This window comes from Cavia porcellus, unplaced genomic scaffold (genome assembly GCF_034190915.1).
Source record: "Cavia porcellus strain 051 isolate PalLab524CR breed Dunkin Hartley unplaced genomic scaffold, mCavPor4.1 scaffold_8, whole genome shotgun sequence".
Taxonomy (NCBI): domain Eukaryota; kingdom Metazoa; phylum Chordata; class Mammalia; order Rodentia; family Caviidae; genus Cavia; species Cavia porcellus.
Window position 1 is genome coordinate 33,614,127 of NW_026947491.1, and position 14,420 is coordinate 33,628,546.

At 40.7% G+C, this 14,420-nt stretch overlaps 1 protein-coding gene across 2 annotated transcripts in view; it reads right to left on the bottom strand.

Moving 5' to 3' along the window:
• Gxylt1 (glucoside xylosyltransferase 1) overlaps positions 1 to 14,387 on the bottom strand; it is a 66,616-nt gene extending 52,229 nt beyond the window's left edge. The window contains exon 1 of one of the 2 annotated variants that reach the window (XM_003475859.5): positions 14,093 to 14,387. In XM_003475859.5, coding sequence (XP_003475907.1) covers positions 14,093 to 14,304 — 212 coding nt within the window. In that variant the 5' untranslated portion in view covers positions 14,305 to 14,387. The remainder of the gene's footprint in view (positions 1 to 14,092) is intronic. The other variant, XM_003475860.5, reaches the window with a different exon arrangement.
• Between the last annotated feature and the right edge of the window lie 33 nt (positions 14,388 to 14,420).

Consider the following 14,420-nt stretch of genomic DNA (forward strand, 5'->3'; position numbering starts at 1 on the left):
TTACTTGAAATTATTTATCTGTAGCAAGACCATCTGTTGTCTCAGGCTCATTTTGTTACAAAATAGCTGTTAATGTGTTTTTCCAGTATCTGCCTGCTCCTAAACTCACTTCTTAGAAACACAAAGGATCCTGTTGCTGGCCTACTTAATCAAGAATCTCCATTGGAATAGCCCAAGAAGCTCAATTTTTAACTCATGACACAAGTCTTTGGTCAAACCTGAATGAGAAACACTATGTATAAAAGGATATCAAAAGTTAACTCAAGTTGGGAAAGGTGGTGTGTGTCAGGCATTCCAGCATGTGAGTGGCTGAGGAAGGAAGATCTTGAAGTTGAGGGCCTAGACTATCTAATGAGACTCTGTCTCAAAAAAAAAAAAAAAAAAAAAAGAAAAGAATTCAAGCAGAGTTTTTAATCAAAAGCACTGATAATACCGGGGTATTCTGGCCCAGATGTACTACCCCAGCACTTCGGGAGCCTGAGGCAGGACAAGTTCAAGTCCAAGTCTAGGTGATTTAAAGACTTACCAAGACCTTGTCTCCAAATGAAAAATAAAAAAGTCTGAGGACTTAGCTCAGTGTAAAGGACCAGGTTTCAATTCCCAGTATTAAAAAAACAAGCAAACATTGATATTCACTGGCCTAGCATACAAACACAAGGCCACAAGGCATACACAAAGTCTATGGTTCTTTTCCTAGCACCACCAAAAATCATTTTTACAAACGGATAAATGATTAAAGAAAATGTGTTGTTCACACATGGTCAGTGCAGTGTAGTACTCTGCCATAAAAAATAAACTGAGTCACTTGTAAGAAAACGGCTACAACTTGAGACTGTTAGGTGAAGTAATTTAGACACATCAGCTTAAATAGTAGATGGCATGTCTAATATAAGAAATTAGGGAGACATAGCTCTGTCAAATGGAAGGAGATCAAGAGATAGAGGGAAAGGGAGGGCAAGGTGGGTAGGGAAAGAGAAATGGGGAGAGATGAAAGAATTAAGATGTGTTGTGTATACGTGCCAGCCTCCCACTGGCACCAATCAAAAATCAAACTAAAAAACCTCAAATGCTTCAATAAATGTTTATTAAGGACAATTTATAAAATTCTATTTATTTATTTATTTTTTGGTGCTGGGGATCGAACTCACAACCTCATGCTTGCCAGGCAGGCACTTAAGCCACTGAGCTAAATCCCCAGCTAATTTATAAAATTTTAAAACCTAACAAATGACCTACCATTAACATTTAGAAGCCCTCAATTTTCAAATACCTTCCCACCACAAGTATCTGACTAGAAAGAATTCTAATCAGATGCCACCACACAGAAGTGACTGTAACTGCTTAAATTTCAACTCAGGTAACATGAGGTGGGCTGGGCATGATGGTGCATGCCTGTAATCCCACTATTCAGGAGGCTAAAGTAGGAGGGCTGCAGCAACTTCGGGACTTACCTGGGCTCTACATAGTGAGTATCAAAAAAAAGGTAATGCAAGGTGACCTGAAGAGCATATGCAAACTCTGCCCCTCTGTCCCTAAGTATAGCCATCAGAGAGATTCTAAACTCAGGATCTTCTGCAGTGACTTGATGATAAAACTCAGGAACATCAACATCCTGAGCCAGGTGTGGTAGTGTATGACTGTAATCCCAGAATTTGGAAGACAAGAGGCAGGAGAATCACAGTGAGTTCAAGGACAGTCTGGGCTACACAAGTGAGTTCAAGGCCAGCCTGCATTACATATTGAGACCCCCCCCCAACCCAATACATTGGACAACTTAATAATGAGTGTAAGCCAGGTATAGTGGTGCATCCCTGTAATTCAGCACTCTGGGAAGCCAAGTTTGAGGCCAGCATTGGCAACTCTGTGACTTTGTACAACACTGTCTCAAAATAAAAAAAATTTTTTAAAAGGTGGGGATGTAGCTCAGTATGAAGGCTTTGGTTTCAATCCATAGAATAGAGGGGGAAATTCGTATGAAGCTTTGGTCCACAGCATAAGGTCTGAACTTTGCTAGTGTCAAATTAGGTGCCAAACATAATGGATTGAAGGTGGTCAGAGATTCTCTGACACTTTATCAAGATAGGGAGTGTGATGATTTGTATCTAGACATTCCCCTCACAGCCTCACACACTCACAGAAGCAGGGCTTCAGAAGCTGCCTAGATTATGGTACTCATCCCTGGTCAGAAGAGGGTTACTAGTTGCCTGGTCCAGCAGGGTTTCCCCTTCTCTGCCACTCCCTTCACTCCAGCTTTGTGGCCAGTGCTATCCTGCCTTGGAGCCAGTCAACTAAAGACTGAAATGTGAGCCAAAATAAACTGATCCTGATGCAAGCCATACATGTCAGGTATTTCGTCACAGCTACAATGAAGTAAGTAACTAGGACAGGGTGCTTTCTCCTCATCCAGAATCCAGATCGACTCAGGTCCTTTTGACAAACTGAGGTGGAATATGGTGCTGATTTCCAGGTCGCTGCCTGAATTTCAGCATCTGTACTACATTCTGTCTTGGGACAACCTGTGAACCTGAGCTTCCATGCTGCAAGGAGCCTAGTCCCTTGTGCAAAAGTTACCTGACAGGATGTAGGTCAACAGGCCCACCAGAACTCAGCCCAAAGCTGGCGTAACTGCCAACCATGTAAATGGCCACTTACTGCACTGGTCCCATCTTCCTAGCATGATCTACTGAGTGACCACACACAGGGCAAACACTGCAGAAATAACAGTGAGAACATGGACAAAACTGTAAAGCAGGGAATGATAAAATGTCATGTTGAATACAACAATTCAGGAGACCATACCCCTTAACCCAAGTCTCACAACTCTTCATTGTAGATAACTTGTATTGTCTCTTCCTTTCAATTAAAAACAGCAAATTGTGCACTTATTACCTAAATCTAAACTCCTAAAATTCAGTATCTCTATTCAAAACAGTCTCGCATCTATTCACTCTCTATCACTTTGGGGTTATTCCACTCACATAAGCATAAGCTCCCTCCAGCACTCACTTCCCTTCCTACTCAGACTATATCAGTGATGGCGAACCTTTTAGAGATGAGTGCCCAAACTGCAACCCGAAACCCACTTATTTATTGCAAAGTGCCAACCCTGTAATTAAACCCGAATACTGAGGTGTTAGTTTAGAAAAAACAACTCATACATTAACATCTTTTGTCTTAAAAGCAAAACAAGTACCACACATGCCACAGACTACATGGTTCCTCTGCTCATACTCCTATGTCCACTGACACTCATTCTTTCAACACATCCTCAAGTGGAAACCAAGCTACTCATTCATCTCCTCAGATGACTACTGAAAAACCAGCAAAACAACCATGCTCATTAGCAGAAGCATAAATTCACCATCTCCTCCTTAGCTTCAGGCCAACTATCAACTCCATTTGCATTCACCTGCCATCCGTTGCCCATCCTTGCACAAGCTCCCAAAGACTGCCTTGTATCACTCAGCCCTTACTTCACCTTAGTGAGCCATTAGCTACTTGTGCCACAGACTTGATTATAATTATTCACCCCTCACTGTAAAAGAATTATACACTCTAATTATTACCATGTAAATCGGCTGCCTCTGAAGGGAGAAAAGCATACACCCCAGCCTCATGCACTGACTCTGACCTTATTTGAGTGATTTGATTTCACCAAAGGAATGTGAACGAACAAGACATCACCACAGCAGAGTAGAAACTTAAAATAGGACTGTGAATTTCAACCTAACCTCTTAACTCACAAATCCAGCACAAGCATGGCTTCTTCAATTAGGTCCCAGAATAGGAAGATACACAACATAGAGCCACAGCCAGGGCATGTAAAAGGCAAGAAATGTCTGCGGTTATAAACTTAAGATGTTTAGAGTTGTTACAAATCAAAGCATATAGTCTAACTTCCTTTCAAAGAACACAATTTAATGGGTTTTTTTGTATAGTCAAAGTTGTGCAACCATGAGCCACCAATTCCATTCCTAGGTTCTATATACTCTCAAGAACTGAAAACATTTATGATAGCAGAAACACATTAATATTTATAGTACTATTATTCATAAGAGCTAACAAGTAAAGAAAAACCTCAAATGCCTACTGACTAGTGAATAAACAAAACATGGCATAGCCATTCAATGGAATGTCACTGTTCCTAAAAAGGAATGAAGTATAGGGCTCCATACTATAGCAGATGATGCCTGAAAACACTAGTCTCAGATGGTCATGTCATACCTGGTTCGTTTATTTGAAATGCCCAGAACAGGCAAACCTATAAAGAGAGTAAGAAGTGTGGTTGATCAGGGGAAGGCAACTGAGAAATGGGACAGTAAGTTACTGCTGATGAACATGGTTCCTTTATGCAGATAAAATTGGCCAACAGTTCAGGTTTTATGTAAATATCTTGATCATAATTCCATACCAGAAAACACACAGTATTCATAAAGGGTCCTTTTATTCACTGGTAACATAAGACCATGTACTAGCAGTCAGCCCCATGCACATGTGGGCAGCCAGTGCTGGCTGGGAGAAGTGGCCAGCCCTGCCCCCATGACCCTGATGGCCACTATCAGAGACCTGTAGCCAGCATGAACTGGGAGAACCAGCCAGTCACACCTCGGAGAAGCTGCACATGTCTGAAGAAGCCAACCTCACGCTCTACTTTCTCCCCAGGAACCTAGGTCCCTAGGTCAGGAGAAACCTGGGTGCCTGATTCATTTTCCTACCCTGTGGACGGTTAACCAATGCAGGAGCACCTGGGAACCCAAAACTGGCTCACCCAAAGGAAACCAGGAAAATGTCAAAATGAAAGAGCATAAGGCAATCTCTAGTCTCCAGCCCACACAGAACAAAGCACAGAAAAATAAACATGGGAGAATTTGGAAGTCACCCACCTGAAATTTTTGGGATGGCGGCAACTGAAGTAAAGAAACTACTTTATGGGGCTGAAGAAATCAAATTGGAAATAATATCTCAGGTAAAAAAAGAAATGACAAACATAATGAAAGAGTTGCTGAACATATCTAAAGAAGACACAGATTTTTAAAAAAAGAGAGGAGCATAACAAAATGAGGGAAATCTTGAATGAACAATATAGAGAAGAATTGTAATGCATGAAACAGACTTAAAGAGATATTCAGGAAATTTAAAACTTCACTGAAAGCTGGCAAAACAGCTTGAAAGAAACTAAAGATAGTCTCTCAGACCTTGAAGAGAGGATTGCAGCTAGTGATCATGAAAGGAAAGATGTCTTAAAAATAACAAGGAACCAAGAAATAACAATTTAATGGCTGCAAGATGATGCAAAGAGAAATAATTTAAGACTGATAGATGTCAGTGAAAAAGCAAGAGCTGACAAAAATAACATGAAAAGACTATTGACATAATACCAGATAACTTCTCAAGCATGGAAATAGGACCTGACATACAGATAAGTGAGGTATATAAAGTCTAGCTAGCCATAACCAAAATAAATCTACACCTAGACATATAACAATCAAGATCCCAGAAATTCAGCACAAGAACAGAATATTAAAAGCTGTTATAGAAAAGAAACAGATCACGTATAGAGGAAAATCCATCAGAATCACAACAGATTTCTCAACACAAAACATCAAGTTAAGAAAAGCTTAGAGTGAAGCATTTCAAGTACTGCAAGAAAACTACTTCCAACTCAGACTGATGTACTCTGCAAAACTATCTGTCAAAACTGATGGAGAAACAAGATACTTCCATGACAACGAACAACTGAAGGAATTCACAATCGCCAAACCAACCCTACAAAGAATAGTGAAGGACATTCTAGGGATAAAAATGATCACAGTTCCACGAACTGCAGCAGAGGAAGATTGCTGAGCAGGCCAGGAAACTGAAGGTAAGGTAATTAAAGTAGGGAGCCAATGACAATAAAATAGCAAGGCAGAGATGAGTCCTCGCATTTTGGCCATAACCATTTAATGTAGATGGCCTCAGTTCACCAATAAAAAGAATTACAGGCAGAGTAGATCAAGAAACAAAATCCATCAATATGTGGTATACGAGAAACATTTAACTCAAAGGAAATTTATAGAAAGTCAAAAGAGAGAAAACAATGTTCCATATGACAGGCAACCAGAAAAAAGCATGGGTAGTTTCCCATCAACTGCAGAATGGATAAGAAAGACATGGCATTTTTATATAATGGAAAGCTATTTAGCTATAAAGAAGAATAATCCCATGGCTCTTGTAGGTAAATGGAAGCAACTTGAGATCTTGTTCGTGGGTGATATGGTTCAGAGTCACATGAGTGAACATCTTGTTGTCTCAGCAGTACAAAAAACTGAAGGAGTTAGTGGGATTCATAATGTATAACATAAGCCAGGTGTGTTGGCACACACCTGTAATCCCAGTACTCAGGAGGCTGATGGAGAAGGATCACTGTGTGTTCAGGACCAGCCTGGGCTACAAAGTGAGCTCAAGGCCAGCCTAACTGCATAGCAAGACTCTGTCTCAAAAAAAAAAGTTCAATAGATAGTGAAAATGAAAGGGGAGAAAACATTTAAAAAGGGAAGGTGGTAGCCACCATTAATTTCCTATTATCTTGTTTTGAAGATTTAGATCCTTTTCATTGTTTTTTGTTGTTGTTGTTTTATTGTTTTGTTTTGTTTGATTTTATTATATCTGATGGCATGGGCAGCTATTTTAAAAATATACATTAAGGTAGCCATTATTGATTTTGTTTTGAAGCCCTGTGTTTTCACTGCTTTGATTGATTTATCCTGTTTTGTTTTGATGATTTTATTATTATGTCTTATGTTGTAAGCAGTTATGTTGAAGATAACAAGAGGCATTATGGTAGCCATTGTTTGATTACCTACTATCTTATTCTGAAGTCCTGTATTATGTTTACTGTTTTGATTGGCTTTATTCTATTTTATTTTGTTTGGTTTTATTCCTTTAAAAAAAAAGGGGGGGAAGCATATACACTGTAGAATATATGTTACTTACAGTTTTTTAAAGACATTAAAAAAATTGACCAAGCGTGGTGGTACATACTTGTAATCCCAGCACTCAGGAGGTCGAAACAGGAGGACCACAGTGAATCTGAACCAGTTTGAACTACGCAGTGAGTTCAAGGCCAGCCTAAACTATGTAATAATATCCTGTCTTAAACAAAAAGTTATTAAAATCATAAAACACTGAAGTATTGCCGACAAGAAGTGGGATTGTTTAGTTTAACTCTTAAATATTGATTCTCCCAAGTATGAAAAAAATTACTCTGGAGATTAAAAGAGAAAGTAAATACCCACACTAAAAACTCACATACCCATAACTGTTATAAATAAAAAGCAATAAAAAAGAAAAGCAACCAATCTAAAACTGGTAACTGTACATTAAAAGATGCAAAAACAAGAACAAAAATAAAGTTCAAAAATAGCAGAAAAATAAAGATTTATCCAAGTTCTTGTTATTAGTCACTTGTAGCTGATAAAAACAGATGACTAGATAGTTAACACAGCAATAACTCTGCTCAATAATTTTGTTGTTGTTGTTCCGGTGATTGAACTCACAACCTTGTGCTTGCCTGGCAGGTGCTTATGTTACTGGCTAAATCCCCAGCTACTCAATAATTTTAATGAACCAAAACTGTAAGCCAAGTGGATACTGTTCAATAAACACTGATATCCAAAAGCAATTACGTCTGCAAACACAAATGTTTTTATAAATCAAACTGTAATAAAGCTTTACCACGACTCATGATCAAACTTCGTAAGGCTTAATGCATCTAGCTTTAGTTGGTTGTCTACAAGCAAAGAGCAAGGGACTGAACAGAGACCCTTGTGATGACAAAACAAGTAGTATCCTAACTGTAGGGATAATTTAATCAATTTACATATGATAAAATGTATAAGACTACACATCACACATACACAGAAACGTACGCAAAATTGCTGCTATCCAAAATAAGGTCTTTGAATTATATCACATCAACATACCAACTCCAGGGGTTACAATACTATGTTGATACACTCATGTACTGATGATGCTGCACTCTGCTCCTAGAAACTGTTGCTACTGAGGAACTCAAATGGGAGAAACAACAGTTATCTCTGCATTTTCCCATGAATTTGTATTTATTTCAAAATACTGTTTTTAAGGGTAATCTCATCAAAAATAACCTAAAAATTTTCAGTAGTTGAAAATGTTTCAGAATGTGACACATTTCATGATCTGGATTTTAAGCTAGGTGCAAATCAGGCATGATAGTGCACCCCTGCCTATAAATCCAAACACTCTGCAAGGGTCAGACAGGAAGAACTCATGTCAGAAAACAGCTTGGGCAACTCAGCAGTATCCTGCCACAAAATTAAAATTTAAAAAAAAGGATTGGGGGATGTGGCTCAGTGTAAAGGCCCCGAGTTCAATCCTCAGTACCACCAAAATAAAAAACAATCACAACAGCACAAGAAAGACACATCAAGCACAGTGGCCCACACCTCCATCTACAGTTGCAGCTACTCAGAAGGCTAGCCAGGAAGTTTATTTGAGAACATAAATACAAGGCTAACCTGGGGAACACAAAGAAACCCTAAAGGAAGAGGGGAAGGGGAAGGGCGGCAATTTAACAATAATATTTACATTAATAGCTTTTTTTTTTTTTTTTTTTAAGGGTCTCACTATGCAGTTCAGGCTGGCCTTGAGCTCACTTTGTGGCCCAGGCTGGTCTCAAACTTGCAACGATCCTCCTGACTGCCTCCCAAATGCTGGGATTACAGGCATGAGTCACTACATCTGGCTTTATATTCATAGCTTTCAAACTTGACATTCACTTAAATTCGTGCTGGTCTCACTCAGTATGTAATCCAGGCTGGTCTCAAACTCATGGCAACCCTGCATCAGCCTCCTGAGTGCTGAGATTACAGGCATGCACCACCATGCCTGGCTAAAGATTTAAACGTTTTATCAAAAAAAAACCTGTGAGGGGCTGGGGATTTAACTCAGCAGCATAAGCGCCTGCCTTGCAAGCAGGCAGTCGTGAGTTTGATCCCCGGTACCGATTTAAAAAAAAAAAAACCTGTGGTAGAAATTTTTATGCATAATGAAGGGAAACACAATAAAGAGCTATGCTATAAACAAAAATTTTAAACTTCATTATGAAATACATATTATGAATAAATTTTAAATGCATATGTGGGAGAAGTATTTCAAAAGGGATGTCACATAGATAATTATCTTAATATTTAAAAGTAAGATTTCCAAATCAAAAGTACACTTTTTGGTTGGCCAAATGAGTTCTCCCTTCAAAAAACAGCATCATTTTAATTACTAGCGTATATTAAATACTGTGTCGGGTTTGTGCACCTACTTGCTGTGGAATGAAATGTCTGTGGTCCCAACTTCGCATGTTAAAACCCACTCACTAATGTGACAGTTAGAAGGTGTGGCTTAGGCTGGGGATTTAGCTCAGCGGCATAAGCACCTGCGTTGCAAACAGGCAGTCGAGAGTTCGATCCCCGGTACCGATAAAAATGAAAAAGACAAAAAAAAAAGATCAAAGAAGGTGTGGCTTTCATAGGTGATTTAGGCAAAGCCAGGTAACTGCCCTCTGCAATACCATGAGAACAGTAGAAGGCATCATCCATGAGCAGAAAAGGGTCTCTGAGCAGACACATAGTCTGCTGGGGTTCTGGTTTTAGGTTTTCATTCTCTTAAACTGCATGGGGTGAATTCTTGTTTTCATATACTACCTGCTCTACACTGTTTTGTTATTAAATAGCACTTTTCGAATGTATGAAATAGAGGCTACCAATAATAAAAATAACAGTATAATTGGTTTCATTTAACATGTTTCTGTATTAACAAAGCAGATATAAAAGAATCTCCAGGAAGTAATTCAACTTTCTTCACAGTTCACTACTCTATGTAGCTTGACCAGATCTGAAAAAGGAGTGAGGTACCTAGTACCTCTCCCCAGTAAAGAAATACTATCATTGAAACATTTAGTAGTTTCTTGATTTCTCACTACCAGTACTGCTAGCAGTCCCAAAAGGACGAAATTTTGACAGTCACAGTCAAGATGCATCAATGGCCTGAAGTGATGTGACTGCCTGTGACGCCAGCACTTGAGAGACGGAGGCAAAACTGCTGTGAGTTAGAGGCCAGCTTGAGCTACATGGTAAGTTCAAGGCCATTCTGAGTTGCACAGCAAAACCCTGTCTCAAAAAAGACAAAGAAAAAAAATTAAAAAAAAAAAAAGGTGCATCAATGAAGCCAGAGAATTTCATTACCCCAGAGTGGCTAAAATGTGAAAAGTCCCAAAGTAAGCACACTCCTTCTGCAGAAGTACAATGCCTGGTACTAATAACTACTTTCCATTGACACCTTTAGCTGGAAGAGCCTCTGCCACCCCAGAGTTCCCCCTCTTGTGGCATCACTGTTCTCTAACACTGTTATTCTGTCTACCAGAGCTATGCAAGTTAGCCCAGAGCCCCTGGAGCAGAGGTCTGCAACCCAGGCAGCACTGGCTAGTCCATCGATGAGTAGGAGTCCAAGCAAGTTCAATAACAGCCTTAGAAGAAACACTGAAGAGAACACAAAGATTCCACGAACAGTTTGTCTGCAGTGAGCATTACACATGCTGGCTAGTCTTTGAGGTCCCTGGAGTTGTCCTGATTTTCTCTGAGGTTTTTCCTTCAATTCTGTTTCTTCCAGGAACTAATATAAGTCTATAAACATCCAATGTGCTTAACGCAGTTTTACTGGATTTTAATCAATGACAACTGAGAATTCTATTATAAATTAAGATAATCAAATTAAGTACATACAGCATAATGACTTCAGCTAACACTGCACTACTGTATTCTTGAAATCTGCAAAGCTAGTAGTCCTAAAAGCTCTCAACACACTAACTATAGGCAACAATGGATTTGTTAAATAACTTGATTGTGCTGCTCATTCCACAATCTAAATGTATAACAATACATCTAATAGTATACCTTAAATATGCACTTTTTATTTGTCAACTATACCCCAGTATGGCTAAAAACTTATGTACAGTAAGTTCTCTACAACTGACAGGTGGGGAGATGAACAGAAAGTAAAATGATGTGGTCAAGGTCTCAATTCAATGAGAGCTAGAATGAGGACACAGGTTTGTCTAAGACCTATACATTTTCTGATGACTAAAATAGTGGTTTCAAGCAGAATGCACTAACTGAGAGGGGACCCTGCTGAAAAATTGTTCCTATCATTTTAAAGTCATTACTTTGAAGAATTGGAAGGCTCTTTCCTACAATTCTGTTCAATAAAGACAAGATTTGCTCACTGGAACCTATGGCTTATCAACCTCAACACTATATTTTTAAATGAAAGACAAATAGTAATTCTAATCTTTTAGGTAAGAGGATACCCAAAAGAAGTAAAACTACAATGATAAAAAGAGTCCTACAGCAAATGTGGAAAATGTGTGCATTCAACAGTTTTAGTCCCTACAGCACCACTATCTAGACTGGACCCTGATTTTTCCTTACCTAAAGAGAATTTGTACACCAAAGCATAATTTCTAGTCCAATTAATGCTGCTCTTGGATCTTGACCAATTGATTTGTACATAAAAAAGAGAAGTTACAGTTACCTACACTCTGTTCCATGGTAGCCAAAAAAAACTAATGAGTGAGATTTCTATAAAGATACCATGAATGATTACACATTTGTTTTTGTTTGTTGTTTTCTGAGACACAGTCTCACTATGCAGTTCTGAATACCCTTGAATTCACACAGCCCAATGTTATGGTTTATGTCTTGGTGTCCCCCGCAAGCCTCACACAGTTATAGAGACAGGTGAGTCTAGCATTTGGGATTCGTTCATTGTCTATCACTGGGATTGGTGGTATGATTAATGCACCTGTCCAGAGGTGGGGCCGACATACACTATAAGGGAGGGAAGAAGGCATGCTTTTCTCTTTTGCCCTTTTGCTCTTGTCGCTTGCTGCTGCCAGGAACAACTACCTCTCAGCCACACCACCCTGTCTTGGAGCCAGCTGAGTATGGACTGAAACCATCAAAAAACGTAAGCTAAATAAACCTTTCTTTCCTTCATTTTGGGGCTCAAGAATTTTGTCCCAGTGAGAGAAAAGGAACCAAGACACCCAAAATGACCTAGAATCTCAGAATTCCTGCATCAACCTCGAGTGCTAGGATTACAACCACTATAGGCTTGTACCATCACACCTCGCTTTACAAGTAGTAACATCTAAAATAAGAGTCCTGGGACTGAACATGTAGCTCAGTTGTAAAGCACTTGCCTAGCATCTCTACAGCCTAGTGTTCAGGCCCCAGCACTAAAAATAAAGAGTCTTGATGTTTTAGAAACTTGCCTGAACTCAACGAAACTACGGGGTAAAAATCTGGCAATCCAGCTTCTCCATGTTATTCCTCTACCCAAAGCTGTTACCACATGTCTACAAAAACTAACACAACTTTAGATTTAATTTAGATGTGCATTTAAAATGAGAAGTAATGCTATTCAGACAACCTATATAGGTATAGCATTTCAGCTGACTCAACTCTTGACACATCAACTTAAAAAAAAAAAAAAAAAAAAAAAAATATATATATATATATATATATATATATATATATATAGTCTTTTTCATCTTTATCGGTACCGGGGATCGAGCTCACAACCGCATTCTTGCAAGGCAGGTGCTTACGCCGCTGAGCTAAGTCCCCAGCCCCCTTAAAAATATTTTTAAAATATTCCTAATTTCTACATTTCAAGTGATGTAATCTTGTTAGAATTAGCTAGCCATGTAAATTCATTAAAAGCTGTTACACAGGCCAAAGATGTACCTCTGTGGCACAGCAAATGCCTGTCAAGCGCTAGGTTCTCGATTCAATTCCTAGAAGCAAAAAGAAAAGTAAAAGATGTCACAAAGTATCTGAGACAGCATACTGAAAATGTGTGCTACTCTAGCAAACCGACAAAATGTTAGTAACACAGTCTAATTTCAATGTGTAAAGTATTGTTTTCTAACAATTCTGCCCATTATAAAAATAATCCCTTTTTCATAACTTTAAAGGCTTCAGAATAATGTAATAAATTAGAAACAATTTAGCTTCCATCTACCACTTTCATGAGTCACTGCCTCACCTAGGAGAGATAACTGAGGGTTGTGAGAACGTCTCTGAAACTAGTTCTGTTTCTACAAATACGAAGTCGTAATATCCTAGGAATTTGTCTGATCACTGTCAAATCATAAAAAAAAACATGATAATCCTATTTTTCCAAGCTGATTCTATGTCCTGAAAGTTCACATTTGATTCTGGGAATGACTATGCGCTCCAAGATGCTTAAAAAAAAAAAAAAGAAAAAGAAAAAGTTTAGGCGCAATCCAGTCCTCCCTCCTCCTCTTGCCAATCTTGTGTCTTTTGAGATCAAAGCATTTGCACGTTGGTCTTTCCCAGGGGGTTGCCCACAACCAAGGGTACCCAATTACCGTTCTCAAAACATTTTTTCCACTTAAATCTGTTGATTCCAACTCTTGTGCAAATTGTGCACAATTTGTGCAAATTCATCACTGTATTGCTTCATATATACCTAGTTGCCAAGAAAGACACGCCCATTCCATCCCACAAAAGACTTGAGCATACTAAGAAGCACCGCTCCTTCCTCCCCCTTCCAAGTTCCTGTAAGTTTTGAAATAACTTCCCAAAAGAAAATCTCACAGCCCGCAGAACTCCCACCTCAGGATCTCTCTCACTGAGCGCGGCCATCAGCGGGACCCGTCAGCACTAACCCACGAAAACGCAGCGGGCGGCCAGGGGTGGGCGCTCGGCTTGGACGCCACGGAAATCAGGCGGACTTCCCATCGCCGGCCAGCACCGGGGCTTCCGTAGGGTACTGCTTCTTCTCAACGAACGTTTTCAGAAGCTGCACTCCGACTGCGCGACACAGCGCTTGCCGACCGCCGGGAAAGAACCCGGGCACTGAGGGCGCGGCGAGGCGCAGCAGCGCCGGCTCGCCCGCCGCGCGAGGAGGGCAGGGCGCGCGGTCGGTCCCGCGCGGCGGGCAGGCGGTCCAGGCCGCACTCCTAGCCCGCGCCCCAGCCCCACGCCCTGCTTACCTGTCCGGGGTTCCGGCGTCCGCCCCGGGGCCCGCACCTCTCTCGGCACCGCGTCCGCCGGCTGCCGGCCAGGAAGCCGCTGCGGCCTGCGGCTTCCCGCCCGCATCGGCCGCTCCCTCCTCCAGGGACACGGCGAGCTGGCTGAAGGCGTAGAGCAGCGAACAGAAGCCGCAGGCTAGGCACAGGAGCACGACGCGCAGGTATCGCCGCATCGCTGCGGCCCGCGCCACCGCGGCCGCCCGTTCCTTTTCCTTCGCCGCGCCCGCCCGGGCGAACTGGAGCAGGGGAGCGGCAGCGCGCAGGCGCGCGCAACAGGCCCCACCCCCCG